The 23619-nt window shown below is 35.6% G+C and overlaps 4 protein-coding genes across 5 annotated transcripts in view; 1 reads left to right on the top strand and 3 right to left on the bottom strand.

The window, feature by feature from the left end:
* Positions 1-13731, bottom strand: part of LOC138187779 (dentin sialophosphoprotein-like) — a 28819-nt gene extending 15088 nt beyond the window's left edge. The window contains exon 1 of the mRNA XM_069128913.1: positions 13592-13731. The gene's annotated coding sequence lies outside the window, so the exon portion shown is untranslated. The remainder of the gene's footprint in view (positions 1-13591) is intronic.
* Positions 5596-14789, top strand: trpl (transient receptor potential-like). Its single transcript, XM_069128289.1, has 18 exons — positions 5596-5842; positions 6127-6341; positions 6424-6646; positions 6775-6972; positions 7541-7730; positions 7993-8181; positions 9018-9208; positions 9280-9458; positions 9908-10192; positions 10526-10716; positions 10830-10912; positions 11073-11194; positions 11260-11447; positions 11810-12000; positions 12367-12566; positions 12649-12930; positions 13661-13799; positions 14239-14789. Exons 2-18 carry the CDS (start codon positions 6162-6164, stop codon positions 14508-14510), a joined length of 3303 nt encoding a protein of 1100 aa, XP_068984390.1. The 5' UTR covers positions 5596-5842; positions 6127-6161; the 3' UTR covers positions 14511-14789.
* Positions 14777-20500, bottom strand: betaCOP (coatomer subunit beta). 2 transcript variants are annotated; one of them, XM_069128291.1, is made up of 10 exons: positions 19921-20500; positions 18463-18877; positions 18054-18387; positions 17688-17976; positions 17245-17585; positions 16892-17156; positions 16365-16732; positions 15824-16268; positions 15515-15750; positions 14777-15327 (listed from the first exon to the last, which is right to left on the bottom strand). In XM_069128291.1, the coding sequence occupies exons 2-10, from the start codon at positions 18828-18830 to the stop codon at positions 15097-15099; spliced, it is 2877 nt and encodes a 958-aa protein (XP_068984392.1). In that variant the 5' UTR covers positions 18831-18877; positions 19921-20500; the 3' UTR covers positions 14777-15096. The 2 variants fall into 2 exon arrangements, with proteins under 2 accessions (XP_068984392.1, XP_068984391.1); XM_069128290.1 differs by lacking the exon at positions 19921-20500 and adding an exon at positions 19048-19439.
* Positions 20501-21859: 1359 nt separating this feature from the next.
* On the bottom strand, positions 21860-23323 carry LOC138187476 (uncharacterized). Its single transcript, XM_069128306.1, has 2 exons — positions 23007-23323; positions 21860-22771 (listed from the first exon to the last, which is right to left on the bottom strand). The coding sequence occupies exons 1-2, from the start codon at positions 23200-23202 to the stop codon at positions 22557-22559; spliced, it is 411 nt and encodes a 136-aa protein (XP_068984407.1). The 5' UTR covers positions 23203-23323; the 3' UTR covers positions 21860-22556.
* Between the last annotated feature and the right edge of the window lie 296 nt (positions 23324-23619).

The following is a 23619-nucleotide window of genomic DNA, read 5'->3' as shown; positions in this document are numbered from 1 at the left end:
TATCCTTCTTTTAATGAAACAAGTTGGTAAGAATTTTTACGAACGTGCATTTCGTAGAAACTGTTGAACAATTTTGTACGAGAAATTCGTTCGAACAATGGTGCTATACCTTGTCACCCTTCTCGTCGTCAACGGTATGATGATCTTCCTCGTATTTGGTGCCGCCGCCCTTTTCCTCTTGCCTTTCTCCACCTGTTTGAATTAATTACCGAATAAAGCTTTTCACCCTTTGCCGAAAATTTCTCAAGAAATTCTCGAACTCCATGAAAGGATGGTGTTAATTGGAGTTATTAAGGTTTACCGAGTAACTGAAGGCGTTCTATTTCGGTATTAATCAAGTCTACCGTTTCTTGCATCGAGAAATGAATAAAACAAAGGTGACAATTACAAAGAATGATTCCTTTGATCTCTCGAACGCTCGAAGCATTAGCCACGAATTTTTATTATTAATTTAATAGTTTTGTAAATCGAGGAATATTAGTTTTGAATCGTATCTTAAGATTAAGATTTAATTTACTTTCATTTACTTTAAGAAAGTTGCTTCTGCAAATTAATAAATGCCTATCGTGAACAAATTCGTTTACTTTGACAATCGAATCTCTCTCGGATGATGATTTAACGTAGGTTAAAAAAATAATCAAACCAGCTACTTCGAAAAGTATGTATATAAACATATTTACCATTTTCTAAACAAAATAACGATTCAAATATCGAAGCAACTACGAATAGACTTCTCGAAAACTGTTACTTGCCTTCGTGTTCACTAGCAGCTACCTCGAGATCCTTCACGTGCCGGAAGTTCACAGGATCATTCTCGATCTTCTCGTCACCAAACGAATTACCAATCAGAATCGAACCAATTATCAAAACTAGAATGAATCTTGTAAAATGTAATATCTCGCAACGTATTGCCATCGTGTATAGAAATATACAAAAAATAAAGAAGAATCGTAAACTTTAAAAGCAAATATGTAAATTAATGACGCAAGAGAAGTCTCGTTATTTAACGATGGGAACGAAAGCAAACACTGAAGATCGCTTGGATTCGATCGACAGATTTATTCGAGGCGTAGTTCCTCTCTCGCGTTATTTTCCTTCCCGCTCTGTGTCCGATGATCGCGTTTTTCCGACACGAAGAAAGTTCGTTTCCGAATGAACGATGAAAAAAGATGCTTTCACTCGATTCGCTCGGCGATACATTTCCCATCGCTTGACATCGATTGCTTGTTAAACGCAATCGTTTATCCGCTGTGTCTATTCAGAAGGTTCATCGACATAGATATTCTTTTAACAATTCCAAACGCTTTCCCTTATAGATAGCTGTTGAAAGAAGATCGGAGAGTTTCTTTGCAATATTCGAAAGCATCCACGCGTTTATTTATTTTTTCGTACACTGTCTTTCCTAACGTTTTCTATCCTTTGACAAGATCGATACGTAGAGTGCGAACTTTTATGCAAACTCGTTTTTATATTGACTTTGTATAATAATTTCTATTTTACGAATTTTGTACAAAAATTATTGCGGCCACGTGATCAAACGAAATGATACAATTAGACAGCGACAATGATTTGTGTCAGGCAGCAAATATTAAAGCGAATACTCTGTGCTTTTTTGTCATAAACGCAGAAATATCCGGAGTCTATCGATAAGACAACACGGGTCGTTTAATACTTTGCTGGAGTATTGGAATTTGAATGTTTCCGAATTTTGTTATTTTTATCCGCACGTGCATATCGTGTTATACTTTTACTATATTGTATTCTTATTTTTATATATTTCGTGTTATAGGTCACGACGTAACGAAATTATGAATTTCGTTAGCAGCCAAAGTATAGTAGTCACGCTTCGAGTTTCAGGAAAATGGAACAGACATAAATACACGCGGGCAAGGAACTAAAACCTCCGCAAAGTCACGCGAAAAGTTCGAACTCGAAAGCTCAAACCCATCCTGAAAACGAAGGAACGAATGAATAATATCTGAAAAAAGGTACAGGAGTTTAAGAAAAAATGATCAAGGACTTTTTAGGATCTTTTGACGAACAAATCATAAAACTTTTTCGTATTATCATTTTACACATATATCTGTTTTTGTCTTAAAAATGTTTGTCGATATTTTTGAATAAAAATTATCAATATCACCATCGATATAAATCAATACAGTAACCATTTATACGTCATGTAGCATGGTGTTTAAAAAGAAAAGTGTGTTATTGGCATGATTAAACAAAATTAAATTACGAAATGATAAAAAAAAGCTTTTCACGAGTGGAAGAAAACGATGTCTTATGATTTGTACTATCATTCTCAATTGACGTAAATAAGAAATGACGTTCTTTTAGTTAACGCAACGTAGCATGTGTATAAAGTATTACCAGAGCGTTTTCACGGAACGCCATAAGCTCTAAGTCTTTCTCTTCTCGTACTAGCGTGTTATTTTTGCACCTGAGAAACGAGTTCCCAAGCTATTGACGTTTCATAGTTTCCTTGAGTCAGCACCGCTGGTCCATTTATTTTTCTTCCGTTCAACAATCCTCGAATAACTTTACAACTTCAGTTGCAAGCTTCTTTTTAAATTTAACAACCTAAGAATAATAGTTGCTTAACACGTTACGTTTCATTGTCAAATCTGTGACGGTCTGTGTTTTTACGGTGTTATATGCGATATCAACGCAAATTCTAGGCATAAATTATACATAATTATATCAATTTATAAATAATAGCTTGAGCTTTATGCGAAGTAATATAGAATCGCATAAAATAATATAGAAATAGATTGTGTCTCGAAATTACTCTCAATGAAATATTATATCAAACATTCGCCATCGTTGTGAAATATTATCATCAAATTTCCATAGTAAAGTAGAAGAAAAGAAATCGAAAACTCTGAGGCCAAAATAAAAATTGTGAAAAGTCACTACTGTAAATAAAACGCTACAAATTACGAAATTTACGATAAGAAATTGAAATTAAGATTGAAGGGCGAAACTAATATTCTACTAATAATAACTAATATTAAGGGCGAAATTTCGAGTTGAAACTAATATTCTGAAGAGCTACAAAACGCGGATAAGCTAGATAGCTCTGACGTCAAATGTCAAATGTGACAGAAATCTCGAAGTATACTACGTACAAAATTAGAGGAGATAGTCAAAGGATGATCAGTTGAAAAATATCTTTGTTACCACTTCTCTATTTTTTCGGAATAAAAAAATCCTGATGGAAAATTAAATTCCGAACACTATGAGAAAATACTAAAATAAAACAAGATCTTGAACGTTATAACATAATTTCGAAGTACTTCAAGTCAAAAGTCTAAAAAACTAAAACAATTGTAAAATATTCCACTGAAATATTCTAAAAGAATTACCTCGTCAAACAACAGTAAATATTAGTTTTGAAAACACGAAAAAACATGAGAAAATAACTAACTAACACTGTAACGCGAAGTAACGACAAGAACTAAAAGACAACTACGATAGAAAATTCCAAAGAAATCACCTCGTGAAACAAAAATGAATATTCTCGACGAAATACCTGTTGATATGCAACTATCCGTAACGGAACAGCTCTTCGATAGTCGATAGAAAGTTCTTGGAAACAACGAGATCGAAGTGGAAAGAAGCATATAAACGGAAGCCGATGGATAATCTGAGTTGGATCTACGATCGTTGAACACCCTCGTGGACGCTAGCCATCGAGCAAACATCGACTGGAACGAGGGGAAAAGTGGATGAAGCCGCAGTGCAAACCGAGCTAAAAAGAGCTGGCTGGCTCTTTTTCATCCCTCGTTCCTCTGATATCTGGCGACCTGCTAAGCCATAAGAGGGAACTCTTTAATAGTGCAGTTTAATGAATTTCGCAATTTGTAACTAGCCAGGTTGCGCGGATAATCGGCCTTTAATGCTGTTTGAGTGTTTCGTCGCTGCTTTCAGCTACTTTCTTCCGAGATGTCGCGAAGACTTCGATGACGTCTGGCGAGGATGTTGTAAGACACGTATTAATTAATCGATAGACTATGAATTTGCACACAAATGCACACAAAATATCTTTATGGGTGCAATTGGAGAAACTGAACTTAAGAAGAGATTTGTGCATCGTTCTAAGTATTTTATGCATCCTTATTCATTGTGTACGCTAAAGGGGAGAAGCTTAAAGACTTTGAGAACGAAAGGAAAGGAAGGAGAATTTTGATCATTTGAAGTTCCTAGAAAATCTGACATTCACATCGCTTTTGTCAAGCGTACGAAGTAAATATTATACGTATAGAGAGAATTTATTTATTTCGCCGAGCAGTAGATGCTTGGCGGTGGACAAATCGATTCGAAAGATTCGCGAGTTAAGGGTATCGTAACTTTTAGGGGCTATTCGAGCAAACAATCCGCGTAAAAAGATCCTGTGAAAAGAATATCAAGGATGATCGTGTTGCAGGACTATAACGGCGGAGGACGCTAAAACGCGTCTAAAGAATTACATTTTTTTTTTTGGATAGTAATCTGATCGTATAACTCTAACGATGCTTTATACTTCATCGCTTAATATCTAAGCCGCACAAGGCATGGAAATAAAAATATATATCCATCGCATATTTATCTCGAGAATTTTTTAATAAATTTCCAACATTTTATATGAAGTCTCCTAAGATTCCTCTGTTCTCTTTTCCCTTATCACATTTTCTTACAGATTTATGTATCATATATCACTTGGAATTATAAGTAAAAATTGAAAACGATGCAGAATAAAATAAAGAATAAAACGTTTTACTTTCATATGATACCTATGAGAAAATATGAAGTTGCGACATTACACAGAATGTAATGGAACACGTGGGGTCCACATCCAGAGCTGATTGTACATCTAAAAACATATGTCCTATCTGTCTTCGTTTATAAGACGTAGCGAATTTTCTGTTCTGATTTCATGTTACCTAATTACTTTCGCGGAAAATGCTCAAAACGACCACCTTCCATTTCCAAGCCTATAGACGTCCTGTCATGGATCCAGTTACACTCTGAATGGTTCCTGGTGTTTCCAGAATGTGTTGCAAAGCTCGTCCTATTCTGAACCTTGGTATCCCAACATTTTCAATAGGTGTTGTTCCATTTACAAAATTTTTATACCTCATAGACAAAGACAGCCAGAGCGTGTTTATACGAACATTTTTCATTGTTTTTAGCTCAAGAAGCGGATCTCGCATGTTCTGTTACACCCAATATATGGAAAAATAAATTTTCTTTTGTCGAGAAATGTAAAAACTTATCATTCCCCCTTTTCCTATGGATCTTTCATATAAAATAATAATTATTGCAGTTATTATCGCATACGGTATTACTAATTATCCGTTAATTATTACTTATTAATTATTTAGTAACTATAATTATTATTATTTTATATGGAAAAGTCTGTCCATAAACACAGCATAACTGTCAGAGATGACACTGTTCGAGAGCACCCTCTGACAAGCCATCGTGTGGCTAACGAGATATCGATAAGCAAATTAGTCCGCGTGTGTACACCGCCTTAAGCGACTAGGCAAATAAACAGGGTCTCGGTTAATACTCGTAATTCGATTTCCATCATCCCCTATATAAGCGAAATCGACTCTCGCCAGTGTCGTTCGCTTACAAAACTTTCTTCACGAACCTGACTCTTTTTGAATACATCGATGATTCTTTCAATCGTTGAGCGTTGTTGATTCCGTGTACAAAGAAATTTCGTGGAAAATTTCGTACTACTTTGTGACAGTGTGGTGCAGAAATTGGAGAATCTAATCAAGAGATTTTTTAACAAAGAACAAGGGGCGAAGGTTCGTGGATTTGAAGTGGAATTGTCGCAAGTTTGGAGGTGAATAAATTAAAGGATAGAGTTGTAGCTGTTTCCAGAGTTTTGGTTTGACGAAAATGTGTTAGTGAAGATTGGTGCGCATTGGAAAATCGGTGGAAATTCGGTTCCTAGATAGCTCGCATTATTCGTGTGTTGCGATTGGGGATAAAAGAAGTCAAATATCATAAATCTCTTCTTTTCCCTAAGATCTAATTCCCCTATTAATTAAAATACAGCAATAACAGATGTAAAAAATATTTGTCCTTTGAAGACTCGTGTTATAAAAGATCTTCTTCGTCTTATAGAGCTTCGAAAATTGTCCTTAAAGCCGTAGTCGAAAATGGGCTTCGAGAAGACAGAGAAAGAGGTAGAAGCTCCTCCAAACGAGATGGAAAGCTACGTAGTTCATCTTCCAAGGCCTCTGAACATCGAAGAAAAGAAATATCTATTAGCAGTGGAACGGGGCGATCTAGTTAACGTCAAAAGATTCATTCAATTTGCCAATAAGGGTAGCGTGAACGTGAGTCTTTGTTCCAATCGATGCTTTTTCTTAATCGACTTCTATTTCGTGAAAAGGTTCGTACAACGTATTTAAATCTTAGGGGAAGTCACTGGACATAAATTGCGTGGATAGTTTGGGACGCGGCGCTTTGTCATTGTCCATTGATTCAGAGAATTTGGAAATGGTTGAATTGTTGGTGGTAATGGGCGTGGAGACGAAAGATGCTCTTCTCCGAGCGATCGATCAAGAATTTGTGGAAGCTGTAGAGTTGCTGCTCGAGCACGAAGAATTGCTGACTGCTAATTTATTGGCCGAGGAAAACTGTGAGTGATCGATGTTCCATCCTGCTATCGAATCTTTTAATTCGGCGAAACACGTGGACAATTGAGAAAATAGTAAACGATCGAACCTGATGTTTCTTATAAAATATCCATGCAATCTGCATTTGTAGCGACGAAAGATGTGATCCACAGTTGGCAGAAGATCGATCCAGCATCCGCGAGATATCCGCCAGAAATCACGCCTCTGATTTTGGCCGCACAACGGAACAACTACGAGATTTTGAAGTTGTTGCTGGATCGCGGTGCCACTTTGCCCATGCCACACGACATTAAATGTGGATGTGCCGATTGTCTGCGATCGACCACAGGTAAAACGCTCGAGCAATCCTATAAAATAAATTCCCAAATAAATAATAATAAAGGTTCGTCTTTCTTTAAAGACTTCTACGTCTTTTTCTATCAAAAAAGAAGGTTCTTGATAAAAGTACCGTAAGTTGAAACATAAGCCATCGCTAAACGACGTTACAGTTGTTACAATTATACTCTTCGTCTAATTGTTATCGCCGATTTCTTTTCGTTGGTCACGCGATTTATTTTTCACGTTTTCGTGCAACTTCTCCGAACGAGAAAAAGAATAAATTTTTCCAAAGGTTTCTCTGAACGAATTTAGCCGTCGTAAACATTGTCATAATTCGTTCTCGAGTAGCGCATGACGTCAAGCGAATAAATAATCTTCGATCAAGTTAAGTTCCATTGCTACGAACGTATTTCCATCTCAGTGTAACAATTAAGGGCTCAAGAAGAAGAAAGTAAAAGGATTACTCGACAATTTTCGAAATGCTATTATAAAAATGTCAAAGTTATATAAATCTAGAAACTTGAATCTGATTTAAAACAGGTATATTACCCTGACATTATCATTCGTTTTTATACCAGGCGATCCACTGAGACTTTCGTCCACGAGGATTTCCGAGTACAAAGCATTGGCAAGTCCAAGCTTAATAGCGCTCAGCTCGCCAGATCCATTGCTAACAGCTTTTCAATTAAGCTGGGAACTTCGCGAACTGACGATTGCCGAACCGGAAAGTAGGGGCGAATATCTGAAGCTTCGACGACAGGTGGAGAGGTAAATTTCATTGTCCATCGATATTTCATTTTGTCGCGTGAATAAATTTAAATTTTTAATTTTCACGTTGCATCGTATATTCTTCAAAGACGTAAAGCTATATTTAAAAAAATAACGCAATATAAAACTGTTGCAGTTATAAAAAAGAAAATGTAAAAAATATGGCTATTTCTCTTGAAATTACAAAGTGTCCTTTCTAATATGTAAACCTTGGGGATCTGGAAATATCCTTAAAAGCTTTCGTCGATTTCATTTCAATTAGATTCGCCGTTGATCTGCTGCAACAAGTGCGAACTACCACGGAATTGCACACGATCCTCAACTATGATCCTGAGGATGAGGAGAACTTGGTCACCAGGAAGCAGCTGGTTAGATTAGAATTGGCCATACAATATAAGCAGAAAACTTTCGTCGCTCATTCCCACGTGCAGCAACTGTTGGCGGCGATCTGGTGAGTTCGTTACAAAGTTCCCTCGATTTTCTGCTCCTGAATTATCCGCGTGAAATTGCCACTGGCTGTTTGCAAACTTTATTTCGTATATTACATTAACAATGAACTCAATTACACTGTAACTATCAGACCTTCTTGTTACGTTTTACTGATATTAAAGCCGATTACTGATATTAAAACACGATTCATAAAAATCATTTTGCGAGGTGGAAATTAAAGAAGAAGCAGAGAAAGAAGAGGACATTAAGATGACGAGATCGTACTAAGAGGGATATTCGGAGATCTCTCTTAACGTTATAGCTTTATTTTAATTAGAATTTTTCAACTAAAGCAAAATAATCTTGGAATAATAAAGATAATAAAGATACTTGTTCCTCGAAAAGGTCACTGAATTAAGCTTTAGAGTTAGGGCAAAGTTCAGTTTCCTAAAAATCAGTTACTTAACAGATTTTTCGTTTCCTTGTGGCACAAATTGTAGAATTGTCAGTGGTTCGTTAAAATAACTAACTGTATACGATGGATAGACTGCGGATATTTATACAAATTTATATTATTGGTCCCATAAAGAAGCAGAATCTAACCAAAGACATTTCGATCGCTAAATATTACAGCATACTATATTTTGGATATTTTACATATTTTTACCTATCATATGCATTCTGTACACTAAAATAATTCATAATATTAATAGCTAATTATTAAATAACACAACAGACTATCTATTAAATATTTTTATAAGAGTAGTTAATTATTAAATTATCTTAATAATTGCATAAGAGTGCGAACAGAATATTAATTCTAAATTAAATTATCTTCTTCTTATTCGTCGATTAAAGGTACGACGGCCTGCCTGGCTTTCGGCGTATGACCACGTGGCAAAAGTGCGGTGTTCTTGCAAAAACTGCCCTCATGTTTCCATTCTACTCTATAATGTACTTACTAGCGCCAAATTCGAAAACTGGTCAAATGATGCGAAAGCCATTCGTCAAATTTCTCGTTCACGCTGCCTCGTACGTGTTCTTTCTATGTAAGTCTCAATGATATTAATAATTGTTGGAATGAAACGATCAAGTTAGACGATGAATAATCGTTGTTTAGTTATTTTGATGCTGGTGTCGCAACGCGCAGAAGTGGAAATAGTAAAGATATTCGGCAGCGAAAAGGCAAAAAGGGATATCGAGATGGAACTAGCGAGACAAAGGGGCGCAGCCCCTTCGTTTCTAGAGGGTGTAGTTGTTCTCTATGTTCTTGGATTTATTTGGCAAGAAATGAGAGAGGTACCTTCTACTTTTTTCTCTATTTCGTTTATTACACTATACTATAGGCCTTCGAGTTCATACGAAGATATATACTGCATCAAAGATGTATAATACATTCTATCGACGATAAAACGAACGTACGTTGTTTAAAAAATTGGAGATGATCTTGGAATCTTTGAAAAATCTCTGTCCAGAGAAAATTATGCCATTAGTTTTTAATTCTGTGGAATTCTATAGAATTATAAGCTCGAAAATGCAAAGAATTTGTTCGTGTTTAGAATTGTCAAATACTGCGAAGCTTCGTTAGGAGATGTAGAAATAGTTGGAAAATCCTAAAGAAAGGAATACGAAGATTTCGTATGAGATGAATGTACATATATAAACCCGAGTTTACTTTGGAATAGTAGATTTAACACATTATGTTGTAGAATCGAATAACAACAAATTAATACGCTACAAATTTCAAGGCCTATGTGGATGGCTTGAAGGCATATTTACGAGACATGTGGAATTTCATCGACTTCACCAAAAACTTTCTCTACATCGCAACTGTGGTTCTTAGAACTGCCGCGTACCTTCAACAGAGAGCGGAGATTAATCAGAACCCTATGGCAGCTTTGGTCCCGAGAGAAACATGGAGCGATTTCGATCCTCAGCTAATAGCGGAGGGTTTGTTCGCAGCCGCTAACATCTTCAGCGCTTTGAAACTGATTCATTTGTTCAGTATCAATCCTCATTTGGGGCCTCTTCAGGTACTTGTTATTCCCGATATCGTGAACCTTTTTAATTAAAAAGATCAATTAAAAATTGGAAAAAACAATGCTAAGAAGGAAATATATAAAATAGATAAAGGAAACAGAAATATTTGAAAGAAAGATAAATAAAAGGATTGGTACGCAAAATGAATAAAATGTTAAGGAAAAATTCCGAAAATTGTCTAAAATTACAAAATTACAAACTTTTACGATCAAACGAAAATCTCAATAAAATTCTCTTTTTGTTTCCAATTCTGATTTTTTTTTTTTTGAAGGGCTCCATCGTTCTTGATCTCCAGTATCATCGTTGGGAAATACGTTTTCTTCCAGATATCCTTAGGTAGAATGGTGATAGACATCGTAAAGTTCTTCTTCATCTACACGTTGGTACTTTTCGCCTTTGCTTGTGGCCTAAACCAACTGCTTTGGTACTTCACGGAATTGGAGAGACGGAAATGCTACGATAACATCGCGGACCCATCTTGGGATCCTACCAGCGAGTCCTGTTTAAGATGGAGAAGGCTAGTATTCGTACATCGTAATCAACAATCATTTATTAAAAATTATTTTCTCCGATTTCTCAATTCAATCCAATAATTAAATTAAATAATATTTTTATAATATTCTCCGATAGATTCAGCAATCTGTTCGAGTCGTGCCAGAGTTTATTCTGGGCTAGTTTCGGAGGAATTGGCATAGAAAGCTTCGAACTCGCAGGTAAACCGAGAGAATCATCCAACTTTTATGCCATAAATCTACCTTATTGTTCTTTTTTTTTTTTAAATAAATCATAAATTCATAAAATCAAATTTCTCAATTTTGATTAATATGCATTAAAAAAAGCTCTTGGTTTCGTTATGTCGATTTCTGTTTCGAGGAATCAAGACTTACACTCGATTCTGGGGCCTGTTGATGTTTGGTTCGTATTCTGTGATCAACGTGATCGTTCTGCTGAATCTTCTCATCGCCATGATGAGCAACAGCTACGCTGTCATCGAGGTAAATCACTTTTCATAACATGATAGAACGAGAGAATTTCGATTCGTAAAATCCCATGTAAACAGGAACGCGCGGACAAGGAGTGGAAGTTCGCGCGAACGAAGCTATGGATGAGCTACTTCGAGGATGGCGACACGCTTCCGCCTCCGTTCAATATTCTTCCGCCACCGAAATTACTCTTCAGACTGTGCGGCCTGCAGAAGAAGAAATTCGAAAGAGAAACGAGCGATCGCAAGCGGACACACGAGTCTAAGTAATAATCGAGCTTTAACAATAATTCATCGCATAATACAAATTGATAATAATACTAAGGCTTACAAGCTATACAGCGGATTATTTGAAAAATTCATAGTTCAATTTCAGTTCGTATTTCAGTTTCTGACAATCGACGTAAACTCCTGCTTTCGGTGAAATCGAAAGAGAATAATTTATCAAGATTTAGAAAAATAGCGAAATACTACGTTCTAGAAGATATTGTTCCTCGTTGGATATTAAATATGACACTATAGTCTTTTAATAATCCTCCTGGATGAAAGAATTCTTAGTATGCTAAGAGTCACCGTGTCTACCATGGCGTTTTACGAATTTTACGACGTTCTTGTTTGCTCTGATTAGGTACGGAGCCGTGATGAGAGCTCTGATATGGCGGTACGTAGTGAACTCGCATTCTGAACACGAAATGGATCCTGTTACCGAGGACGATGTTCACGAATTAAAGTCAGATTTGTCATCTTGGAGATGCGAATTGCTGGATATCTTACAGAGGAACGGCATGGATATTGCTGGGGCTGATACCAAAGAAAGAAGTAAGCGATTTCGAGGATTTTAAGAGAAAAGAAATGTTTAAATGTTCCCTGTGACGTATTCGATGTTTGATAAATTGCTAAATAATAAATATAGTATTGGCAAAAAAGGAAAAGACAAATAAGGAAATAAGGAAATTCTAGAATAAAAATATAAAATACAGGATACAAAATAAGAATACAGAATAAGAATATATCAATAAACAATACGAATGAATATGGAATATTTCTAAGAATAAAAGAATTGAAATAAGTAAAGTACTTTTCCTACGATCGATTAAAATCTTTACTTAAAACTTCAATGACTCGTTCAACTTTTCGATTAATTATTACAACTAACTAACTCTCGTCACTTCTGTGAACAATCAGCCATTCTAGGCAAAAAGATGAGGGTCTGGGAACGCCAGCTGATGAAGGACTTCCAGGTAGCAGTTCCTGTCTCGGGTACGGAGTCCGAAGAACAGCCAGATTCTCTTCAGCAACCGGATGAAGACGAGGATAACATCGCCAGATGGAAAAGGATTGCCAAATTAGCCGTATTAAAATCTGCTAATCATCGTTGGAGCCAGGTGAAAATCGTATTTAAACTTACATAATGAAATTAACATTTGATTCGTTGTGAGCGAAGAGACAATTAATGAAATATTGCAGGTCGTGGACAGCGCGATAAAAAGCTCTCAAATTGGTAGAAGTAACAGCAAAGCGTCTCTTCAAAATCAATTGCATTTGAAAGCAGCCATGGAAGAAGCACAGAGATTAAACAATAAGAGCCCCCTGCCACCTGTGCCGCCTGTAGAGCTACCCGAAAGCACAGCTTCGACGATTCTTCATGTTCTTCAGGATATCGTCGAAACTGAGGAGAAATCGCATGAAACATTGGCCGAACCTCCGATTCTTACTCTCACGGCAAACCATAATGAAGCTGTTGTTAAAGTAAGTATCACTTTGTGTATTAACACTTTAGATAAATAAAAATTTATATACTTACATATTTATTTATGTCGATATATCTATTATCCGTTTCTATATTTATTTATAATCTAAATTGTCGATTATAGTTAATTAAACTTTCATAGATTAGTAGCCTGATGTTGATATTTTTCTTTCAGAAGATTATACTTTTCGATGAAGCATAATTCTTTATATTCGAGTATCAAAATCAAAAACAATTTTGAGCAAAATCCTGTTAATCCTCCAATGGAAAATTTTGGATTTCACGGAATTTAATTAACTTTCGTAAATTAAAAATTTCGCTATTTAGTAAATTTCCTTGTAAAATATCAAATCTCAATCTTTGGATATAAAGGTAAAAAAAGATTTTGTGAAAATTCATATTAGTTCTCCAAATTCAAGATCTCCGTAATTCTTTTTATCGAAATTTGAACTAAAACCTATGAAAATTCCGAAAAATATTGTTTCCCAATAGCAAGTTCATTATTCAAAGGAAGAAGTTCTTTAAAAATCTTCGATTGTTGTTAATAAGTCTTAATTTTTTCTTAATATATCGTGAAAAAATTAAATACTATATAAAAGTGCTATATAGTTAATTATAAGACGCAAGTTTCTTAATTCAAAGATTGTAATTTGTTCGTACCTTGCACGCGCGTATGTTTGGATCCCGTCTAAGGGGAATCACGTAATGGGTTGTTGCTTTCCTTTATAGACGAAGCCCGTGATGTCAATGGACTATGTCGATGAGAAGCCCGCTAAGATTGCACCACCAGTATCGCTTCGTACGCCGCCGCGAGTCGTCAAAAGGAAGTCCGCGAACTCTTCGACCACGGCCTACCAACAATCGACTGGTAAGAACTTTGTTATTTTTATTTAAAGAGCGCTGTTTTATTACTACATTCACAGCGGAATTAATCAATACTACTTGCTTTCACAAAGCTCTTATAAATGTTTTCAATACAAGGGAACTGTTTTCTCGTTCAAATAAATAATAATAATAAATCAATATAAATAAATATTTTCGTTGATCCTCTGTATAAAAAGAAATTCAGTCAGATATCTATAATGTTTGTAAATGAAAATAAGAAAATGGATATATTTTTATTCTATGTCTCCATGTTTGTTTTCCATTAAACTTTGTGCGTACTTGAGTAGAAAATTTTATAAAAATTCTGCAAGCTATTTCTATTGCGACTTGTGAAATTAATTTCTCTATTTTTTTTTAATTTAGTAGTTACGATTCCATTTGAAGAAATGAACTTCTTCTTTTAATAATACGTGCGTTTACAGAAACATCATCAGCACTCCCCATCCACGCAATGAACAATCCCCAGTCTTCATACGGTTCACCAGTGAGGGCCATGAAGAAACCTAACACTGACACAGAATCGACGTTATCCGCCCATACGGATGGCAAAACGATAAAGTCACGATTGAAACCTACGCTGAGTCCGAAAAAGAATTTAAACATGCCAGAGGATAAAGAAAAATTAGTGGACATAACGTCTCGATCACCACGAGTATCGAATAATAGGTCGCCTCGAAGAGGTGGCTGGCTGTGAAACACTGAATAAATAATATAAAACAAACATAGCTTATGAAATTTCATTTAGGCATATGAACTGAATTTCTTCATTTTATATTCTTTAAAGTAAACTGTTAAATCCAATATTTTAAAAAGACAAATTGTATACTATACATTTTTACGACATACGTAGAGGAGATAATAAATCAGCATCGAAAGGACGGTGTAAAGTATTCATTTTTTATTTCTTAAAAAATATGTGTATGTATTAGAAACGTCAATTTAACGGAATAAAATACAAGCTTGTACAGCTGAAGTATCATATATGTATATATTTCTTCGCTCACGGGTACAATCGGTGTTGTGGTTCAATGGCGTTGGACACGAGGAAACAAAACTAAAACAACGCATAAGTTAATGCACTAATCGTATAAAATATATCTCAACATCGTGACGTTCGAAGAAACTTTGAATCATGGAATTGACGAAGGCAAATGGCTACTGCCATTATGACAGCATTTTACGTGTTCTTTCATCTGAACGAACTCGATTGGCTACACGTTTTTTCCACCTTGGAAATAACTTGAATACTGAGGATACCATAGGTCAAGTAACTATACTCTCTAAGCGGCTTGCACCACTTTGCTTTGTGGACCTTTCTGCGTAGAACTAATTTTGTCGCCTAACGACAACGCCATGCCTTGACTTTTCGCTCTAATACGGATATGGCCGACCACTGGGGCATCTGGTTTATTCAGTGGCTTCTCGATGGACATATTCGCCAGTGCATCCTCACCGAATATCGATTTTGCGTACATATTCGCTGCCATGAAACCACATTGTCCAGAAAGGGCCTGAAAATATATTTGTTCCCCTATTTTTAGAAATTTGACATTTAAGATTTTGCTTGCCACCGTTAATGACAATGCAAATGTTTCCTTTTTTTAAGAATCTTGCTATTTTTAAAGTTGATTAAAGTTTCATGAAAAAAATGCATATATACATATCTATAAAAAAAAAATTAAATTTAAAGTACAGTACCTTTTCTGGAGTGAGACAGCGCATATTTGTAGATTTTAGTAAGTGAGCCAGATACTCCCTCAAGTCTGATAACGTCGTATTTACAGACACCTTGTTCTCCCATTCGAATTCTGCCCACATTTGTCTGAATTCTAAGTCGGTACACGTTGCTGGCACTATATAATCCATAATATCGATATGTATGTCATTCAACACCACTACGCTCCTATCGGATCCCGCGCCGGATACGTCGTATACTGAAAATCGATGAATTAGCGTTCTTATATGTCTTTGATAAACAAAGTAGCAGCACGAATCTTTATTAATTACCTATATTTCCAAATATTATTCCATTTTCTGTGGATGCCACTTTCACATTTGCCTTAATGCTTGCGAAGTCTCGAGGAGCAAGCACAATAGGCTGTGGTCTCTCTACAAGTTTCAAGTCACCCATCGTAGCAAGCTCTAACGTACAATTCTGCAGAGTATCTTCGGTCTGATTAACGATTAATACATCGAGTACAATGTCGTATTGATTAACATGAACAAGAGCTTCTGCGTAAACAGGGTCTGAGAAGCCAGTTAATTGGGTAACCTTGCTCAAAGCACTGGGAGTTGGCGCATCTCCACTAGCACCGGGTCTTCCAGCGACAGCAGCACTCAAACTTTGTTCGAATACATCACCAGCTCCACCTGCCAAGTCCGAACCACGGCTCAACTGTAAGAATTGTATCGCGTCGTCTACTTGAACAACGCTACCTGGCTTCTCCTTTGCCTGTATGAACAAAAGAATGTACTATTTGCACAAGTACTGAGACCAAGACTATATAAGAATTAAGGAAGAATATAATAGGTAGATTTGAAAAAGAACCTTTTGATTCTGTGAATCTTCTTCGGCTTTCGCTGTCAGCATTCTGCCAAGAGCTTCACGACATCCCTCTGTAAAAACTTTCTGCACAAGTGCCGTCGGGGAAGCCAGTGATCTCAAGCATAAGGACAAGCGTTCTGCATCATCGTGCGTTATTGCCTTAGCAGGGAGACCCGAACGACCCAACTGCATTACGCTGGACATCACGAGCATCGCTTCAGCCTGTATACGATTGCTCTTTTGCACATCTGTTTCAAGACTCTTATAACGAAGCGCTAATTTAGCTAAGGTTGTAGCTAAAGACGCGCCTATAAAGAAGTCACCTTCCATCATGTATTGAACTAATGCTGGGCGTTTTTCTTCTTTCTTTCCTGTAATATTAGAAAAATAAATGTTATAAAGTGTCTAAAATCAATAAATAGATCGGCTGTTTTCTTTTTGTTGAAGAAAATCAAATATTTTAATCATTTTCTAGTGAAAAAAAACAACAACATATTAAAGTAGTTAGGTAAATGGTAATAAATAATTACGTGAGGACGCCGCACTAAATGCGCTCTGACTAGCATATGTGCCATCTGACGTGACCAACTGTGCTGGTGTAACTTGTGCGCTTCCATCTTCTGTTGATTTCTCACCAGTCTGACGTTTATTCTCCGCTTCCAATAATGGTAATTCTCCTAAAGCAGCCCGTATACGACTCAGTACAGCTTCTATGTCTTCTTTCGACGTTGCATATTCACCAAGAATCCACAACGCTGCTCTGTGTACCCTTACCGATCGTATATGTGGAAATACCTATACATAAAACGCAAGATTAAAAATTGATTTGTTGAGATACGAAAACGAATACTAATTTGTTAATTTTTACTTCTTTAATACGTACCTCAAGCAGTTTCTCCACAATAAGTGGTCTGAGATTTTCAAATCGCTGGATAGCTTCGCGAACAAACACAAGAACGTCAGTAGCAGCGGCCTCGTTATTCTCAGACAAGAAATCTGTTAATACTGGAATTACTGTAGCCGCCACGTCCGAGAATTTGATAGAGCAAGCATGTAGTGTTCTAACGAGTAATTGTCGGTATCGACCAGCGTCTTCATGTTCTCCGCCAGCTGTTCTAAGCACTTCTTTCTTCAGTAACTGTACCATTTCCTCGATTGTGCGGGTTGTTACCAAATCCATCGCTAGAGCTAATGTTTTTGTTCTAACTTCCAATGCTGGAGAACCTAAAATTATTAATGAATTAAAAATTATTAAAAATGAATTAAAGCCTTAAGCAATTTTTTTATATTTTGAGTTACTAGTTTTATTCGTCTTCAGAAATTTACCTAGAACCCTGAGTACATCCATCACCAAATCTTGAAGGACCCTCTCGTAAACAGGACTATCCTTCATTGCAATCAAACGATCCAAGACAATCAATTTAACATTATTATCGCTTTCTTTAACAACTAATTCGATGTAGCACGAAGCTGCAGCTTTGATCGCCGTAGGGGCACTGGAGAGTGTAACCAAAGTACCAGCTGCTTCATAACGTACAGCAGCACTGGGTGAATTCAACAAACTATAGATGCATCTGATAAAACGAGCTCTCTCTGACGGATTTGCAAGACAAACCTATAAAAATATACGTTTATTAATATTTGGGATTCGATTTTTTACTACCAGTAGGAGCTTGTTTAAAATATATGCACCTTGTAAATTAATTCTACAATAACTAACTGCAATATGTCGCCAAAGCTGGGCACTTGATCCAAACAAGCTGCTAAATAAGCCAAAGCTCTGCTCTGATCAGCATGTAACAACATTAGGAATGCATTTCTCCTACAAGACATATCCTGTTCTCCCTCTAAATATTTTGCTATTAATTCTGGAGCATCTGGTATAAGAAATTCAAAGTTTCTGTAAATAGTAAAAATAGCCAGGACTGCATTACGTCTAACGTAAGAGTGTCTATGCTCTAAACACGCAATTATTGCAGGCATCAGAGGCTCCAAAAGTTCTGGTTCCTTCAATTTGCACAAGAATCTGAAATATACAAGCATATTTTTAAATTAGTCTAGCATTTCAACAATTAAAGTAAAGCGATCGATATATTAATACCTTAAAGTCGATCCTCTAACAAACTCATTAGGATGCTGTAAATCCTTCCTATAAGCATCGCAAACTAAAATCATCTCCTGAAGTAATTTTCCATCGGGAGAAGTTTTGGGTACAATTTCCCAGAATATCAAAAGCAGTTTCTTTATGGTATGATCCTGTAATGGTAATACAAATCTGATGATAGTCATCAAAAGTCCAGGCAAACGTTCTCCACTCAAAATCATGTGAATGGTTTTCTTAAGAGCATCGATCTTTGTCTGAACATCGCCTTTCTCCAGATCTTGTTTTAACTGCAGTTCGTTTAATGGTTCAGCATCGGTTGGAACGTTTATCAAAGTATAGCAAGGTTGTTCGACAATAGTACTCATTTTTGCGGTTACTTTACACTATGTCAGAAAACTCTTTCTTCTACGATCTGCAAATTAAGAAATCTGTGTATAATTTGCAACTGAATAGTCAAAATTGATCGTGTGATATATTATTCGGAAAATACATTGAAAGTGAGGTTAGGTTGCCCTCCACTATACCTCTACTTTGCCATATTGAAGACGATACTATAGATTGTGTTTATTGCGCTTGACATACCTGATCAAAAGAAAATCGTGCGGTAACAAAAAGCAACAATATCTTTCAATTGGTCAACTGACATTTATACGAATCTCGAAACAAGGAAAACAGCATACGTGTCAAACCCCTGCACAAGGGGACTATTCGGATTAGGAATAGATAGCGCCACGGTCTACGCTTTCCACGTAGATCACATGTTTTTGAATTCGTCATTTTATTTCTTTTCTAAAATATTCTTTATATCTTGTTTTTGTGCAAATATAAGATTTACTGTCGTTCTTCCTTCTTTAATTCTATAATACTTCGATTTTAAAACAACGAACGATCATGCTTTAATACAAATGTATGAAGAAATGTTTCTATAAAATCTGTATGTAAATCACACGGTAAAGACTGTTTACGTAATATTGAATTGTTCGTACTTCTTAAAAAGTTATTAAATGTCACTGATCACAGAAAATATTTAAACAGGTCATTTTCTCAATTGTAATTAATTTTAATAAGATGATTGTTTTAGATGAATATGAAGGAAAGTGTATGTTAATTTAATTATTAATATTGTTAAGGCACATTTAAAAATTTGTGTTTTAAATTCGTATGAGTTGAAATTTTGCTAAAGATCTAATAATAAATTTAAAGATCCAATAATAAATGTATTACAAATTACAAACATTTAAATGTTTCTTGAAAATTCCTTAACTTGCATAGTTAATCAAACTACCTGATTAAATTACAATTCTGTTAAAAAGCAGGTATTCACTTGCATCTTGTATTTGTTTACTCTTCACGCAAAGATTCGTAAAAAAAAAATGTACAATTAAAATTGTTCCCACAAATAATTCCGAAATGAAAGTACAGAAGAAAAAAATAAGAAGTAAGGCGTATACTTACTAAATAAAGCGTTTAACCTATTAATCGAACGAGATACATTGTTACTAAATATTATTAATTTATTTCCTTCAAAGATAAACCATCTCGATTAGCGAACTGCCTCAAGTGGAGCACTACTGACCTAGAAAACAAACTGAACTAAATAGATTGCAACTGCGTTCGAATAAGCGAATAACCCGTTCGCGAACTTCACCAACGAAGTATTACACGCGATAAAAATACTTTGAACAATTCCACTATTAAAGAGGATAAAAATGGAACAATAATTTAGCGATTTAATTCTTGTAAGAAAAATGGATATTATGTTGCTTCATGGCATTCGAGTCATTTTGTTGCAAATAGAATCGCTCGGGGCTATTGCATAATCGCGTTATCACTTATATAGAATATTAAAAAATAATTATGTTGCGTTTCGAATAATTACAGCATTTTTCATTGATAAACAAGATGACCATATGACACATTACCATATATGTATACGTGATCAGATCTCTATGATTGACAGGCGTATTTTTCTCTTTGAATAATAAACATCCATGTAGAATTTTATTGAGGATGACATATATCTTTAAAAATTTTCCATTTAACATATGTGAAACGAATATTATTTTTGTGAAGTTGAAGAAATTAAGAAAAAGCATCAAATTGAAAGAATTATAAGTATGAAAGCTTCTAATAGGTTTATAAAAATCAATCGAACCTTATTGTAATAAGAGAACCTTGTTTCGTTATCGGAAGAATAAAAGCAAATACTCGGGCGAATTCCAATTGTAATCGGATTATGATCTATATAGAAACAGGCTAATATCTTCAAGCGGATTAAAAGTACACATCCGTAACAGCAAATTGTGTAATATGAAACAAACTATTTTCAATTATTCATTATATCAATAAACATCAATATTCAGTGAAACCATTACATTAATGAAACTTCATAATACCCTAAATATTACATAATTTTATATTATATTGTTACGTTATTCTGTATCATATGTTACACATCGTTTCAGGTACCAATAAAATATCTTATATAATACATTTACACGTAGCCATACAAATTTTCTATGGTAAATGTTGACAATATAATTTATATAATATTTCTGCGAATCAGCGTAGATATTAGGTTGTCTCGAAAGTTTCTTTCGTTTTATAAGAAAATAATAAGTGCGCAACAAAAAATGGATAAAATGCATCTATTATTTGCTTATAAAACGAAAGAAAGTTTTGGGACAACCTAATATAAACCATTAACCAGCGAAAAGCAATCGATCTCGTTAGACACGATTAGAGAAATTCCCATTGGTGGTCGCTGTTAATTTTTCGAGATTCCAGCTCGATGAAGCGGTTTTATGGCGTCAGACGAAATTAGCGGCTAGATCGCGCGCGCGCCGGCTAATTGCAAGCGTCTCGACGTGACGCTGGAGCCGATCCTCAATTGCTTCTCGTCTCTGTCTTACCTACTTTTTTCGATTAACTTCTATTGCACCGGGCGTTGCACGCACGAAGGGGGTCAGACACGCGTTTAACTCGTTCTGACCATCTCTCCGCCATAATCGGCACTGTCCTTTTTTATCTCTTATTGGCGTAGTTTCACGGAGTTTCAGCCCGATCGTCGGGAATATCACTCATTATTGCCACAAAGAGCTTCGCGTTCGTCACGCTGTCGGCGTCTCCTTTGTTGTTTCGATCGCCCGAATCATTTTCTATAGTTGAACGAGCTATTGTCCCGTTTCGAGCGATTCAGTTTCCTCTGGTAATTGGTATTTCGTTCGTCGTTTTACGGTCTATGCATATAATTTAATGCTCCTGAAGCAATTTCAATTAACTCTGTAAATTGAAATGTAGAGGAGAGGGAATGTCGTAAACGTTACTTTCGTCCAGCTTTTCTTGCAATTTTATTTAACTGCATCCATAGAAAGACTAGTAGTTCAGATGATAATTTCTATGATAATAATCGATTCATCCCATTGACTATGATTTTACGGTTTACCTTTAGATAGATGCAGTTTCGCCGTATTTACACCATTTTCTCGCAATGAATAAACTTGTGGAAATAAATCGGTTTACCTTTTAAGAAGTTCGAAGCTAACAGCGAGATTGAGAAATTTGTGAAAGGATAAATCAACGATAAAGGTTGATCAATTTGTGCAAATTCCTATAGAGTTAAACACTGTAATACGTGATCAAGAAGTGTACGATTACCTATATACATATATGTTCGAATTTCTTACGTTTTTTAATGACGTAATGATAAGAAACTGTATTAAGCTAGCAATTATCTCGCTTAATCATTCATTCTTCAAAATTCTACCTTCCTCTGTTATGCGAATATAAAATTCCAATTAAATACAATTTATGTTGACTTGAACAAAGTGAGCAAAATCTTTCGACAAAGCACAACATCTTAGCGAATAAGTACTTTATTTTCTCAAAGATTCTCAACACACAGTTGAAAATTTAAGTACGATCGATTGTACAACAGTCGTCATTCAGATTTTCTGTTCAAAAATGACTAATGTTTCTTTCGTACTAAAATTATTAAAATTACTAAAGTTTCTCGCATGGCATATCGATGATAATCTCGCGATTCATTACTAAACCCTAAAAAAGTTAAATAACGAACTGCAAGGTTGTCGTTAATATCCCATGCAAGGAATTATTCCTGGATTATCGTAGCATAATTTCGGATTCGGGCAGCATTTCATGGCAACGCTTTGGAAGATCTTCCTGCTCAGATCCTTCGAACTTCTGGGCATTCTGTAGCCGACCTCATCCAGAATTTCTTCCAATTCGTCGGAGTTTAAGCTGAAACCGAGGAGATCTTCTGGAGGCTGTGACACTTCGACATTCTCTGTAAAGGAAATTAATTTTCGCTTCATTAATCTCTTACATTCCTGATCTGGTAAAGTATTACGAAGAAAATACATATACACTATACACATTGTTGCATGAGAAAAGAAATAATTTTCAACTCGCTTTAAATATTCAACTTTCGATATTTAAAATTGAATATTCAAAGATTTATGTTAATAGAAAATTAAAAAATTCCTACTGATATAAATATAAAGAACCGTGTGGAACATTACCATCACGTAGATAACGAAGTAATAGCTGGACATTCTCCATGGATCGTTTTATCCTTTCTCCTTTGCAGCTATTCATAATCGCATCCCTGGCGACGTTTTTACACTGTAAGGACAGTCTGCTTAACGTGTCGGCTATCGAGATCTCGACTATTGCCAGCAACATCGTCGTGAATAACGCCACTCGAATCTGACACATATCCACCAATGATACTGTTTCGGCTAACTTGTAACAAATAGCAAAACAGTTGTTTCCTCAGATCGAGAACGCGAGATCGTCGATTCGCCGGTCTTTCGGTCACTCCATATATTAACCACGGTCCTTCGTACTTTTAACGAGAAAGTTATCAGCTTGAACGTGTCGCCAGACCGACTTTGCAATCGGGTTTGTTTTAATTGGATAGTTGGATTTTGTGTTCGGTTTATCATTTTATCGTCACTAAAAATGTTATTGAGGTCAAGAATGGGTATAGATGGAATTATTATTACGTATTAATTATGACACCATTCGAGTTTTGGATGATTGCAGTTGAAGTAACGCGTTTCTACGGACAAGAGCGTTCATTATTGATTTATTATCATCCATTATTATTTATTGTTATTAGTATTTATTATT

The sequence above is a fragment of the Bombus flavifrons genome, chromosome 15 (assembly GCF_040668555.2).
Source record: "Bombus flavifrons isolate JBK064 chromosome 15, iyBomFlav1_principal, whole genome shotgun sequence".
NCBI classification, from domain to species: Eukaryota; Metazoa; Arthropoda; class Insecta; order Hymenoptera; family Apidae; genus Bombus; species Bombus flavifrons.
This window is presented reverse-complemented; position numbering and strand designations above follow the sequence as displayed.